General features: G+C 39.2%; 2 protein-coding genes across 7 annotated transcripts; one reads left to right on the top strand and one right to left on the bottom strand.

Moving 5' to 3' along the window:
• Positions 1-131: 131 nt before the first annotated feature.
• On the bottom strand, positions 132-5484 carry LOC103380864 (prospero homeobox protein 1-like). Its single transcript, XM_025057048.1, has 5 exons — positions 3254-5484; positions 3206-3210; positions 3035-3136; positions 2451-2645; positions 132-840 (listed from the first exon to the last, which is right to left on the bottom strand). Exons 1-5 carry the CDS (start codon positions 4518-4520, stop codon positions 673-675), a joined length of 1737 nt encoding a protein of 578 aa, XP_024912816.1. The 5' UTR covers positions 4521-5484; the 3' UTR covers positions 132-672.
• On the top strand, positions 2542-12795 carry LOC103380808 (dihydrolipoyllysine-residue succinyltransferase component of 2-oxoglutarate dehydrogenase complex, mitochondrial-like). Of its 6 annotated transcripts, none has more exons than XM_025057028.1 (18): positions 2542-2676; positions 5371-5550; positions 7034-7067; positions 7356-7398; positions 7550-7614; positions 7713-7787; positions 8133-8188; positions 8293-8401; positions 8564-8710; positions 8980-9071; positions 9160-9257; positions 9498-9628; positions 9714-9787; positions 9873-9956; positions 10040-10207; positions 10282-10415; positions 11304-11347; positions 11477-12795. In XM_025057028.1, the coding sequence occupies exons 2-17, from the start codon at positions 5488-5490 to the stop codon at positions 11344-11346; spliced, it is 1416 nt and encodes a 471-aa protein (XP_024912796.1). In that variant the 5' UTR covers positions 2542-2676; positions 5371-5487; the 3' UTR covers position 11347; positions 11477-12795. The 6 variants fall into 6 exon arrangements, with proteins under 6 accessions (XP_024912796.1, XP_024912797.1, XP_016889126.2 ...); XM_025057029.1 differs by having other exon boundaries at positions 11304-11355; XM_017033637.2 differs by having other exon boundaries at positions 9013-9071; positions 11304-12795.
• The last annotated feature ends 703 nt before the right edge of the window (positions 12796-13498 follow it).

The following is a 13498-nucleotide window of genomic DNA, read 5'->3' as shown; positions in this document are numbered from 1 at the left end:
GTGCCTACTGCAGGTTAACCAATATAACAAATTCAGTGTAGTTCAATGCCAGTATTGAAATGAATGGAAGTTTAACACAATGCGTTTACAGGACGAGTCTCACATCTAATACAGTGACACTTGACAAACCAAGGCAAGCCAGGATTTTGAGAAAAAGACAGAAGAGGGAAATGTTGTACTGGGAAATCCAACAATGAAGATTTGAGCAACCATTTTAACAAGTCAAAACATGGCTGACGAAGACACCGACATCCCAGCTGTGTCCATGGAGAGTGAACTACTGGAGGAGATGGAAGATGTACAAGTGGATCCACTGGTGAGTATAGAAGGGACATGTATTGGTATTGTAAAGACTGATGATCGATCTTCATTTCTATGAAATGTTGTTTGCTTCACACCCTGTATATACGATCACCGTGAACATTATTAAAGATATTGTTACTTGTTGTGTGCAGTACTTAATTCTGTTGTGCTGTTTCTGTCGTATTATGCCTATGTGTTTTGCTATATTATGTGGTTGATATGCAAAATACATATGTCAAACTGTGTCAAAGACAGTCTGCCAGATAAGAAAACACTGCAGACGTGCAGATATTTATTTTTGTCTAATTTGACAGTTAGACAAAATGGTTCAAATCCCAAACTGGTTGAAGTCCATCGTCCCTTTGGCTTTTACTTGCGGTGATCTCGATTGAATCCAGCTGGTAGCTGGCCGTCCAGTTTACAGATGACTTTGTAAATTGCCTTCTTCCAGGAGGGATCCTGATCTTTTCCCGTTGAAATGGCAAAGTAAAACTCTCTGAGTGTGATCTCGGTGACCTCGAGGAATCGCTCAGGGACCTGCAAATGCACAGAAGTTCACCAGTGCACGTGTAGCCCTTTAGTAGATGTCTTTCGTTTGACAACCTTTTAGAACCTTAAATGTTTTTTTTTCAATGACTAAAACCTTTTAATATCCACGATCACATTTTACCACTTTGTTGTGTACTTGTGTACATGAAGCCTTTGTGTAGTGACTATTGAAAACCAAAGTTCTTAAAAAAAAACAACAACATGTAACGTCATTTTAAACACCATTGATACAATTATACTTTGTAGCCTTTGTGACTCTTCTGTTGGAATGTTGTTTCCTATAGAGAGAGTTGGTTCTGTGTCATTTTGATGTAAAAGGTAAGACTGCTGTGTGTTGTTGTCCCACTGTGTGAACAGCTGCCGTTCATCAATCTAATCTGTTTGCCTTGAGAGTGGGCAAGAATTAATCACTCATTTTAAAAAATAGAAAGAATTAGGCAACTGTTCAATTGACTTGAAAGAATGAGGCAACTGTTCAATTGACGGGTGAACTGGAAATGAAAGTTTACTGTAAGACCTGGCATGTACTGAAATACTTGATGTCATTGGTGAAAGGCCTCGCCCTCACTCTTACTCTTTGACCTTGGTTTCTGCTGCTGCGCTGTTTTAAATAAAACAGCAGCAACAACAAAAATCCCAATTAGAACCTATAGGATCATAATCGAGTTCCCCTTTTTATTCCCTGACTCGTAATAATGTGGCTGATGGTGTGGGTTCAGTTTAATTAACAGTTAAATGTCATCATTTCAGCACCCACTAAAGAGGGTTAATGTCAATATTATTGCTGCGGTTATTGCTGATTTAACATGGACTCAATTGACAACAAAACATTTAAATGAATTTCGGTCCCAGGCACTCGTTGGGGTTTTATTAATTTTTCAGTCATTAGTTAAAGCAGTGCTGAGCCTTTGTGTTTTGTTTATCATTCATCCATTATTATTTTAAGTGCCAAAACCACTAGCGTTCACATACTCTTTAAATGAAGTGTCTGCCTTAAGACTTAACCCAGAATATCTTTTCCAAGTCTCTCTTTATTTTTCACAATAATTCAGATATCAACAGACTCAATATAGTTGGAGTATTGGAGCTCTGAAATATTAATTTAAGTTGATAATTTTTGACAACAAAAAAAAATCAATTGTTCCTTACAAATTAGTGTTAAATTAGGCTGAGATTATGCTGTTTATACCCAAAACTGCAAGTTTTAAAACAACAGTCTTCCTGTCCTCTGTTAACTTTATTAGTCTTGTAATAATGTGTGTAAATTACCTACACATTTTACAGCTATTACAGCAATAGCTATTGCTTTTTGAAAAAAAATGTACAAAAGTATAATTTGGACTTTTCTTTGCTCTGTGTATAAACGTTTACTGAGATAACGTGTAGTATTTATGGTATTACCTGTGTATGGACTGCAGATGCTCTTTAGTTCTAAGCAAATGAAATCCATTTTAAAACTGTAACAGGCTGTGAACTGACCTTTAATATGAAGCACTGGGTCAAAGGACTTCAACAAAAGCTCTAATATTAAGTGCTCAAAAATGATAGTACTAACATATACATTTAGACTTGTAATATTCACTGTTTGTTTGCCTTACCTGGAAGTCGTTGGCTTTGTTGTAGTGCATGTTGAGTGCTCTGAACAGTTGTGATTCTCTCCCCACAGTCAGATCTCTCACGTCGGCCGCTCCCTCCACCAGCGCGTGTCGAGCGAACTTCTCGATCTGGATGTAGAAAAACTCCCTGAAGTTGCTGAACCACTTGATGAGCTGGGAGGTGATGCAGCGTGTGAACTACAGGAGGACCAAACACAAGTAACTTCAGGTGAAATATATTTATATTTATATTAGAGAAGCTGCTAAAAGGACACACACATACACTCTAAACTTCATAGGTTTTGTGTAAAGGCTGTTGATGAATAAAATGCAAAATAACGTAAAAAACAAATTGTCTTTAATAATGTGAATACACATATTGATATATAAACTATCTACTATAGATTATTTATTTTATTATCTTGTTTTTTTTTATCCTCACATTTCTTACACTTTTTTTTGTTTTCCTCTGAAACAAATATTATTAAGTATTTCTGATTCTAAAAATGCAGCAACTTCATTGAGATTATCGTGGACTTCTATAATAAGGAAACATTTATTTTTCAAAAGGAAAAATACTGAATCACCTGCACATCAGGAAAACACATCCTTAGTACCAGTGAGCTCGGGTAGCGAGTGTAGAAGAACATGAGCTTGGCTTTCTTCAGATGGTTTGTGGTCAGACCCTCCTAAAATATGTTATTGTTAAAGATCAAACACAAATGTAGCCAAAAGACTGCATTATTATACATATTAACTGTATCTTTTTAGTCGGGAAATTCACTATTTTATTATAGATAACTAACATAGGTTGGTCTTCAGGCTCTCAGACTCAATCTTGATGCGTGGAAGGCACAGACTTCCCGGCGGCTCCGCATCCTCAGACATGGTACAATTTTGTGGGATGCTCACATGTTTAGAGTTGACCTTGGACTTCACTTTGACTGAAGTCCAGAGTGCGTCCAGGGTGTCACACTTTGCTGGGGCGTCTTCAGAGCATCTGAGGGGTTGATTTGTGTCAGGGCTTTTCTCCGACAGCTGATTGGTGGTCAGAGTCGAGTCCAGACTTGAACGTTTCAGAGGTTTAGATTGCTCTGCTGCAGATCTGGGCTGCATGAGAAGATGACTGGATGTTTCTAATCTCTGTTTTTCTACTACCAAGGACAAAGCTTCAGTTTGAATCCCAGGAACTTGGACTTTTGCATTTCTACAACATGAAAGTCTTGTTATTTTATCCCCGCACGCCGGCTTATCCGTCTGGATGCACTCAGTTATTGTCGATGTCTGAAGTAGCGGTACATTTTTAAAAACACAGTCAACACTCCTGTTGACAGCTCTGGACAGTTCGTACTTCAAAACATCTGCCAGCAGCTTGACTCTCTCCGGCCTGGATTGGAAGTAATTCATCAGCTTCAGCTTCTTCCAGCACTGATATTTCTGGCTGTCAAATTCAGACCAGTCTGTGAAAGAATCTTCTGTAGGATTTCCAGTAGAAGCGCTCCAGGAAGAGTATGTTTCCTTTTTACTATAATTACATGATTCTCTTTCTTCATGGTCGACCTTTGTCCTGAGCTGCCGGAGAGGCTGCTGCTGACTTTCAGGCTGCTTCCTTGTCTGGCTGTGATTCTTACTGACAGATCTGCTGCTTTCTATATGCTCCTGATGTGAAGGCAGGTCTTGAGTCTTTCCATATTCCCGCACATGTCCTGCTGGCTCATATGGATATGTGGTGACACTTGTGTCACACATACCAGGAGAGCTGATCATGCCTCTGATGATATTTTCAACCCTGGCACGCTTTGCCTGATGCCCCAAGGAACTGTTAGCAAGAGAAGAACGTCCCTTTGAGGGGCCGTCTCTGGTTGACTTCAGCAGCACTGGAGGACAGTCTGTGAGTCCTGGACCAGTTTTCACTCTGCAGTAATAGTCACTCGTACCGATATTGATCTGATCGTTACGAGAAGTCACAGATGCGTGAGACGTGTCAACATTTGTTGATACAAAATCAAGCGGGAAAGAGGATAGATGTTCTGCCGTGCAGCCGTCCAGGTGGATGTTGCTGGTGGAATACATGCCTTTGTAAAGAATGGAGACAAAATATAAAAAAATATTAATTCTGTATGAATAGTGTAATGTATTCAGATTTCAGTATTCAGACCATAAGGAAACTAGCATCAATGATGATAAAAATGTACCAGCAAAATTGTTTTAAGTAAATATTTTTAGAAAACTGTCAGCTTCTACCATATAAACATTTTACAGTTGACATAGTCAAAGTAGATACTACCTACCTGTGGCAATGATAGGGACCAGAGGAGGTCGCAGCACTGTATTCTACAGCAGAAATATGACAATTTATACTGGTCCGTCCTTATCATAAACCAGGAGGCGTGGCCAAGAACACCAGCCAATCCAAGACCAGCCTACCCCACCTTTTAGTCACATGCCAAAAAAATTATTGGGACACCTATTGTTGATTGCTTTTTACAAAGGAGCATTTTTATATATTTAATCAATTTTTGTTGACCATGCCTACAACTGGAGACTTTTATTTATTTTGTTTGTAATTGAAATATAAATTACCCATTTGTGATGTTTTTCTGCTAATAAGGAAGAAAGTCTATATGGAAAAATAGAAGAGGGGCTTCTGCCTTTATTTACAGAGCTTGTCTATTCTCTTGTTACTCTTTTTTCATTAATAAAATAATAGTTAATTTATATTTTAAATTTTACAATTCTTTTACTTTTTTTAACAGGACGGAGAATCCTTTTACAACCAAAGTGGTTCATTCTAGCTACTAATAAGCGTTTTAAACTGTTGGATTTTGTGGAAATCTGATTTAATGCAATGTCATTTTTGTATTAGTGGGTTTTTAAATTCGACAAAACTTCTAAATTTTTTGTGCAACTCCCTCTTCTTCAGTTCGTTTGGTTTTCTGGTCCCCCCGTCTCTTTGTAACGCAGTGGTTTCTCCCACGGCTACGGTAACTCTCCGCTCCTGGAGCTTCTTCACTACTGTCAACAACCGGCAGTTAGCGCTATGTTAGCAGGGTCCAGGGCGGTGTACCGGGCGCTGAGCCGCTCCCAGTCATCGTGGATTCAGGTGGGTTTGAAAGCGACACAGCGGCAGCACCTAAAAGTCCACTTTTATTTGACTAATTCTGACACACGGTATCACAGACTCTAACTTTTACTTAATTATGAAGAGCTGCTGACATTAGCATGTTGTGCTGCAGATCCGTAGATAAAAAAAATCAGAAAACAATAAATTAGAAAATGTTTAATTTCACAAACCGTGCTAAAAACTTCACCGGATTTAACACCAAACGACCAACAGTTAATAAACAGACTTTCTTTCGTTAACTGTGGCTAATATTCGACGTTTTAAGACTAGTTTCAGTGACAGGTAAAAACCACTTGTAGCAATACGACGGTTGGTCAACTAACCAATGACAAAAACGCGAGCTGCTAGAAAAACAAAATTAGCAGAAGTGATAGCTTTGCTATATTTTTAAATAAGGAGTTTTTTAAATACTCCCCTGGTATGTGGCTCTTACATGTTCAGCTGTTCTTCCACTGCTGTGTGTAGGTGAAAGGGTTGAAACACGATATCTGAAGTTATAACTTTTGTCTCCTGTGGCTGGTGCTGTAAATTACATTTGGAGAGGGCAAAACAACTAGTTAGTTAGTTGGACATAGTGTCTACATCAGATCAATGCAGTGGTCTTCAGATCATGTAGTATTCAGATCAGACACTTTTCTATAATTTAAAAAAATATTTCACTGCATTAGTCAATATATATTTCACTCTAAATAGACAAAGTGTAGTATGAATAAATATAGAGATGTGTATAAAAAGTTATATTTTTATGTTCTGCCAATTAAAAACCAGTATGTTCATTCCACTGCTGCTGATTCACTGGGAAGGATTTTGTGGTTTTAGGACAACACCCTTCTGTGGCCACCCGTAGTAACAGGCAAAATGACTTGAAGGGCAACCAAAATTCAACAGGCCCTGCCCTCAGTAACCACATACTTGACCCAGACAGACGGAGAACAATTCATGACAATGAACGCTTCCACTGGAAAATCCAGCATTCTGCATTAACTTGAAGCAGAAGTAACACATTTATAGAGCATTTTAGGAAAGGGTTGCAATTTTATGTATCTCAACTAGTGGGATCTTGTTTGGTCTCACTAACAAAAATAAATAACAGTGGCTGATTATTGATCATCTCTCCTAAATGTTGTGTTAACAACTGGATTATTTAACATATATGACATGACATACATTTGAAGCTTATTGGTGGCTGTAATATCTAAGAATACAAAAGGTTTGCATCTGTAATCTTAGTGTCTTCTGATGAATCTTTTCAGACAACATAAAGTTATTCTGTTTGTACTGCACCTGTCCCCAGGCCACGCTATTGATAATACAATTTGAATTATATTGTTCAGTTAATTCTTCGTTAGTGTAGGTTTATTAATGTAAATGACCCTAATGTTAACCAGTGTAAACCAGACAGCATTTAAACTGTTTCCAAAGGCACATACATTTTAATATCCTTCTTTTATTTTTTGCTTAGGCTAATAATGTCCTCGTGCGGCCGAGTGTGTCAGGTAAGTGTTGTTCTACATCCACCACCAGTCCTCCAGCAGGTGTTTAAACCTCAGCAGTAATGTATCATCTAAGACCGCCGTCTTTATCCTGCTGCTCATGAATAATCAACCTGTGTGAGTGCTTCGTCTAACGTATGATTCAGTAATGCTGGTGAAAGGCTGAGATGACGGAGGAGGAGCCCTCAAGTGGTTAACTGCAGCTTGTAGAAAAATCATCTCACATGATATCATGTAAATCATGAGACCATGAGCAGAGTGTTGATTTGATTCTTTTCTCCTCTGTCGTAGGTCGCTCTGTCTGCAGCCAGAGACTCTACATACACTTTCAGCCGTAAGTCCACATTTTCATTGATTTTTTGTTTTTTTTTTGTGCCAGAATAAGATGTTAAAAATACATTAAAAAAATAAACAACCTTAAGATGCCTGTTTGAGAGGTTCTGTTTTGTCAAAATTCTGAAAAGTGTCCTCTTGTTACATTTTAGATGCAAGTTCTCATCATCGGCAAATGTCAGTCACATCAGACATTTCAGGACGTCTGCTGTTTACAGTATGAAAAAATATATAACATTTTCATTTTGCATTTAAGTCTTCCATACAAGAGTATTTATATAATAATATTTATTATTTATTTATTCCTCTGAACAGGAAATGAAGTGGTCACTGTCAAAACTCCTGCGTTTGCAGAATCAGTCTCTGAAGGAGATGTGAGGTGGGAGAAAGGTTTGTATTTTGACCAACTGCTGATCAATAGATAAGACTAATCTAATCTTGAAAATGGACTGTCTGGGGTCCACATGAAGTTTGTTGTAGTCCCCTAGTCCACATGTCAATGTGTCCCTGGGCAATCCAGTTAACCTCACACGAATCTACTCCTATTGTCACAGTGTTAGTATGTGTGATTGAGGAAAAACAAATTATATAAATTCAATTTTTTTTTCACTATTGGTGTTTTGAACACAGGTTTTACCATATACTGATTTCTTTGACGTGCTTTGTTCAAGAATGTCAACATAAAAGTCAATATTCTGCTCATTAACATACTTCAATTTCCTCATCATGCCGTAGCTGTGGGGGATACTGTGGCAGAAGATGAGGTGGTCTGTGAAATTGAAACTGACAAGGTATGAACGCAAACATCCTCCTTCAACCATTTGTACTGTTTATAACATGGAGAATGTAGTAGATTTAACAGTTGCTTTTTTTTGTTTTGTTTTGTTTTTTCCAGACGTCAATACAGGTCCCGTCTCCAGCTGCAGGTGTCATTGAGGAGCTCCTGGTGCCTGACGGAGGGAGGGTTGAAGGAGGGATGCCTCTCTTCAAACTACGGAAAGGAGGTGAGGTTATCTTTGTTGATAATAGTTAATTAATCAATTCCAACAATTTAGTCCTGTGTCAAAACCCTTTTCCCAACAACATTAGTGCAGAAGTGGAAGTTCTGAGGCAGCTTAATGGGTTAAGACAACACATCTCAACCACATCTCCTTATTCATCCTCAGCTGCTGCTGCTGCCACAGCTGCATCCTCTCCTGCCAATGTTGCTTTAACTCCACCACCACCACCTCCACCACCACCTCAACCTTCATCTCCCACTCTGGTGACTGCAGTGCCCTCAGCAGCACCGCAGGCTGCTCCTACAAGACCTGGTGTGTTTGCTTATGTCAATCATTATCTTTAATAATTATAAATTGTGTGTTTACTCATTTGTCTCCAGGCCCTGGATTAACTCTGATGTTATCAGGGTGATTTGTGATATGAATAGACCAAAAATTAGCTTGATAATGACAGAAGGGTCTTAATACGTTTTTGATTATCATGTTACTACATGTAAGGCGGTAATCCATTCTATCTGCAATCTACAAAGTTCAATCAGTTCTCTGTGCAGCATTGTCCTTCGTGTTCTCTACTGTTAAAGCTGCTGTTTTCTCTGTGGTTTCTGCTGCCAAAGCTACGCCTGCACCTCCACCATCACCTGCTCCTGCAGCTGGAGGCAGAGGAGAACAGAGGGTATTAATCATCTTCATCATCATTACAGTCTGACAATGAGAACTGGGGGTTTACAGGGGTTGTATTTTCTTTTTCTCCTTTCGTGCAGGTGAAAATTAACCGTATGAGACTGAGGATCGCACAGAGGCTGAAGGAGGCTCAGAACACCTGCGCTATGTTGACCACCTTCAATGAAGTGGACATGAGGTATTCTTTTAATGGTCATGGTGGGGGGGGGGGGTCTTAAGCCTTTCCCAGCGGGAAGGGTGAGGTAAAGAGTTAACCATTTTTACCTTTAAGCACCGATCCTCTGGGTCAGTGGCTGGTAGGCTACTGTGTGTTATACTAAGAGAGCAAGAGCGAGAGAACGGTAGCGAAAGTTGAGAGCAGTTTGAGCCCTGTCCTGTTGAAGCGTGAGTTGGTTATTCTATTGTGAACTCCCTGCAGCAACATTCAGGAGATGAGAAGAATCCACAAGGAAGCCTTTTTGAAGAAGCACAACATCAAACTGGGTTTTATGTCTGCGTTTGTCAAGGCAGCAGCTCACGCTCTGACAGATCAACCTGCCGTCAACGCTGGTACAGTACAGTAAAGTACAGTACTTACTGTGTTTCAAGTATGATTAGTATTGTAATCATTACATTTACTTATTTCTTATTTCAGTCATCGATGATTCGACTAAAGAGATAATCTACAGGGATTACGTGGACGTTAGTGTGGCTGTGGCCACACCAAAGGTACCACATTTGACTTTTTTTTGTTTTGTTTTTTTGTCTAAGCCTATTGCTGTCAAATACCCTGTGACTCTGACTGCGTCTTTAGGGTCTAGTTGTTCCAGTGATACGTAATGTGGAAACCATGAACTTCATTGACATTGAAAAGGCCATAAATACACTTGGAGAAAAGGTAAAAAAAAAGAAAAAAAATCAGTGTGTTGTTTTAAACATTTGTTTAGTTCAAAATTTAACAAAATGTTTTGTTCATCGCAGGCTCGTAAAAATGAGCTTGCTGTTGAAGACATGGATGGAGGCACCTTCACCATCAGTAATGGGGGTGTGTTTGGCTCATTGTTTGGCACACCCATCATCAATCCTCCGCAGTCGGCCATCCTGGGAATGCACGGCATCTTTGAAAGACCAGTTGTGATTAATGGGAAGGTAAGAAAACACGAGTCATTTATGTTTAAAATATTACAAACCCAAGAATGTAGTAAGACGACCTTGTGCTCCAGCAGGTTGAGATTCGACCAATGATGTATGTGGCGCTGACTTACGACCACCGGCTCGTTGACGGCAGAGAAGCTGTCACCTTTTTGCGGAAGATCAAAGCAGTGGTGGAAGATCCTCGAGTGCTGCTTCTGGACATGTGATGTTCCTTTTTTTTTTTTTTTTTTAAACCACATCACAAAAAAAACGCACAAATTCCACGCAACTTTCCCAGCGCAGCCATCACCTTTTCTCACCGTTACGTCACACTCAAAGCCAGGGAAACCTGTTTTCTTTTCTTTTTTTTTCGTCATGTCAGTTTTAACTTGCTGTTTATCGCACTGCGATCAAAACTATGCAAAACAAACAGAGTGGAAAGACGAGGTCTTCTCCTTTCTGTTTTGAGTTAAATTTAAATGCACATGACAAGACGTCCACTCCATATGCAGATGTTTTGTGAAGCTCCATGCTCTTCGTGTGGTCATTAAGCAGTGAACACCCTTCTCACTTAAAATACAAGTGGCTTTTCCTGGCAGTGTTTGACTGAGGGACTTTCTCTGCTGCATGTTAGTCGGTTGTTTGAGCCACTTTTTCCACATCGGAGCAAAGGAAAGCAGAGAGCTGATGGGTTCAAGATGTTCCAACGTTAAGATTTCCTAAGTGCGCTGCAGGTCTTTGTTAATAGCTAAGGTCGGAAAAATCATTGGAATGGTTGGTCTGGCTAATCCATGTTGACAATCCAAATCTTTTTGGATGGAGTTGTCATTTTTATTTTGTTTTTATCAGCTTTTAGAACAGTTATTTATTTTGTAATCATTAGCATATTTTTATAAGCATAATGACATCATGTTCCATATGCAGGGTGGAGATAAAGAAACGCACAGTGTTTGCATTTAATTTTTGTTCTGTTTATTGAGCTGTCATTTACATTAAAAAATGTGTGTTTATATACAAAAATGAATGTTGTTTTTTTAACTTAAAAATCTCACATTTAATGCAGGAAAATCAAATATGTCTTTTATTATTTACTTTATTCTTTTTCTTCCAGAGGTCCAGGGTTTGATCGTAGGCTGCAGATGACATACCACTGAGGTTTGTAGGTACAATTAGATACTTGTTGCTACTCATGGCTCGGCTAAGTACAGATGGTTTATACTGGTGCTTGTACTTTGTGTCAACAGTCAGTCATGAGTGACTTTGATTTTTTTGCTGTTTTAACAGTTGGAAGTAAAACCTGGACATGGATTTTACCTTCTGCCGTACAGCCAGAAAATTGTTGGGGTTTTTTTGTGAGAACATACAGGTTGGCCAGGCCTCAGTGATGCATCCTGGTGAAATCATTTAATCTGCTGCCAGATCTGTTTTGCTCATGAACAGATGAATCCTGTGGCGGAGAGAGACCGATCTTCAAAGCCTAATTAACCGTTCTGCCGATAGCCTCTTGAGAAGCTCCAAATAATGTGATCGTCTCTGGCAAAGTCTTGAGGGTTGCTTGGCCCTTTATACCACTTCACAGATACAGGCTCGAGTGTGTGCAGCTGTGTATGATGCCCCTTCACTATTTCTGTTTACTTTAATAATCACAAAGCACAATGGCTTTTAATGTACGTCTTTGTTTCCCTGCCAGCACCTACACAAATGTCTGAACAACACTGTTTGGAGAAAAAAAATACAGAATTCATTAAGAGAAAACAAAAAACACAAACATTAGATTAGCATGAGAATACTGGAGGTTCTAATGGGCCGGGGTACGGCAGACAATGATACAAGGGTTCTTTCTGATTGAATTATTTACTTTTATTACCCCTCAAGATTCCATTAGCGTTTTGGAGGTCATGTTAATTGGCAGCATGTGCTGGTCGCCATCTGAATGGCTTGTTGGCCGGGTTTTGTTTTTGTCTTCAAAATTTGGCCAAATCTGTGAATTTCAGATGGGAATCCTCAATAAGACGTGGGTTTTAAGTCTTTGTGTCCATTCACATGAAAGATGGCCTTTTAGAAATTGGCAGCTAGCTGTTTGTTTTCATTAGGCCACATCAGAGAGATAATTTACCTAAATTATTCTGATAGTTTTTCTGTCTTTTTAATTAGCCAATTATACCCATGTCATTACAGTAGGCTTTGTACTTTATCCCAACTGCAGAAAAACACTTTGAGGGGATGAACCAAGTACTAAAAACTGCTTCCCTCCATTTATGTTTTTTTTTGTTTTGTTACATACCTGCTTCTAAATCAAAGACTTCTGACAGCTGTCCAACATCTCCACATCTTTCAGATAGTTTGATTAGTACTCAGGTTTCCAACATGAGGGGTGGCCCACCTTAGGCGCACAGAGTTGCACTGCAGGGGAAATGAATTTCAGTGAGTTTCATGATGCAGTTTCTTGAGAAAGTATTAGGTTCATTTTATAAACTAAACATCAAGAGCTCAGTAATAGTCTTAAAGTCTACATTGGAAGAAGTTTTAGAACTACAGCATTGTCAACAAAAATGTCTCCATGGCAACTCTCAGCAAATTTAAATAAAATGTTTCCCTAAAAACCTCAGGTCCACGTAGATGCCTGTTGATGTCTTGTGTACTGGTACAGTAGCACGTCTTTTTCTGCCATTCATCAGCACCCGTTCAGAATCTTCTTTTGTTGAACTAATGCTACATGTGAATATTCATTTATGCTGTTTTCTGTAGAATCCGCTTCATTCAGAGCTCAACACTGGAGGAAAAAAAAACAACACCTTCCATCTGGACCCATTCTTCTCCTCCTCTGAAGGCTTTGATGTGGACACCGCCTCTCCTTTTCTTTCACCCCTGGCCCTGTGTTCATACCAGAAGATTATTTTAGGAGAGAACAAACGACGCTGAAGACCCTGTGGCCCTGACACAGGTGGCACTGTTGAGGCGGATGCAGGTGGTTGGAGTCAGAAGGTCAAGTGTTCACACCAGGTGAGGTGAGCCTATAAAAACTCAATTGTTGGATTTGAACCTCTTGTTATTTACAGCCCATATGGCCGAGGGAGTACAAGACTGGTTTAAAATGGGTTAGTTAAGTTCGTGGATGTTGTTAATATTAGGGTTAGGGTTAGCAGCAGCTGCATCAACGGTAATTTTCACAAAAAAGCAATGTGGATTAATTAAACAACTATTAAATTATTATAAAGATTTTTTGGTTGTATGCATGTTGTCGCCCCAAACCCCGAATATAATTCATCGACCTTTCTGCATACACAACCTGTGGAGAACTGTTTC

This window comes from Cynoglossus semilaevis, chromosome 7 (genome assembly GCF_000523025.1).
Source record: "Cynoglossus semilaevis isolate Cse_v1.0 chromosome 7, Cse_v1.0, whole genome shotgun sequence".
In the NCBI taxonomy this organism is placed as follows: Eukaryota; Metazoa; Chordata; class Actinopteri; order Pleuronectiformes; family Cynoglossidae; genus Cynoglossus; species Cynoglossus semilaevis.
The sequence above is the reverse complement of the archived record's forward strand: the minus strand, read 5'-3'. Positions and strand labels throughout refer to the sequence as shown.

Coding starts and splice junctions, on each gene's coding strand:
- LOC103380864 (XM_025057048.1), bottom strand. CDS start 4,520: ATGTATTCCACCAGCAACATCCACCTGGACGGCTGCACGGCAGAACAT. Junction 2,646..3,034: donor TGTGTTTTCCTGATGTGCAG/GTGATTCAGTAT, acceptor GTCCTCCTGTAG/TTCACACGCTGCATCACCTC. Junction 841..2,450: donor ACAAAGCCAACGACTTCCAG/GTAAGGCAAACA, acceptor GTGCATTTGCAG/GTCCCTGAGCGATTCCTCGA.
- LOC103380808 (XM_025057028.1), top strand. CDS start 5,488: ATGTTAGCAGGGTCCAGGGCGGTGTACCGGGCGCTGAGCCGCTCCCAG. Junction 9,629..9,713: donor TCAACCTGCCGTCAACGCTG/GTACAGTACAGT, acceptor TTCTTATTTCAG/TCATCGATGATTCGACTAAA. Junction 10,208..10,281: donor CAGTTGTGATTAATGGGAAG/GTAAGAAAACAC, acceptor CTTGTGCTCCAG/CAGGTTGAGATTCGACCAAT.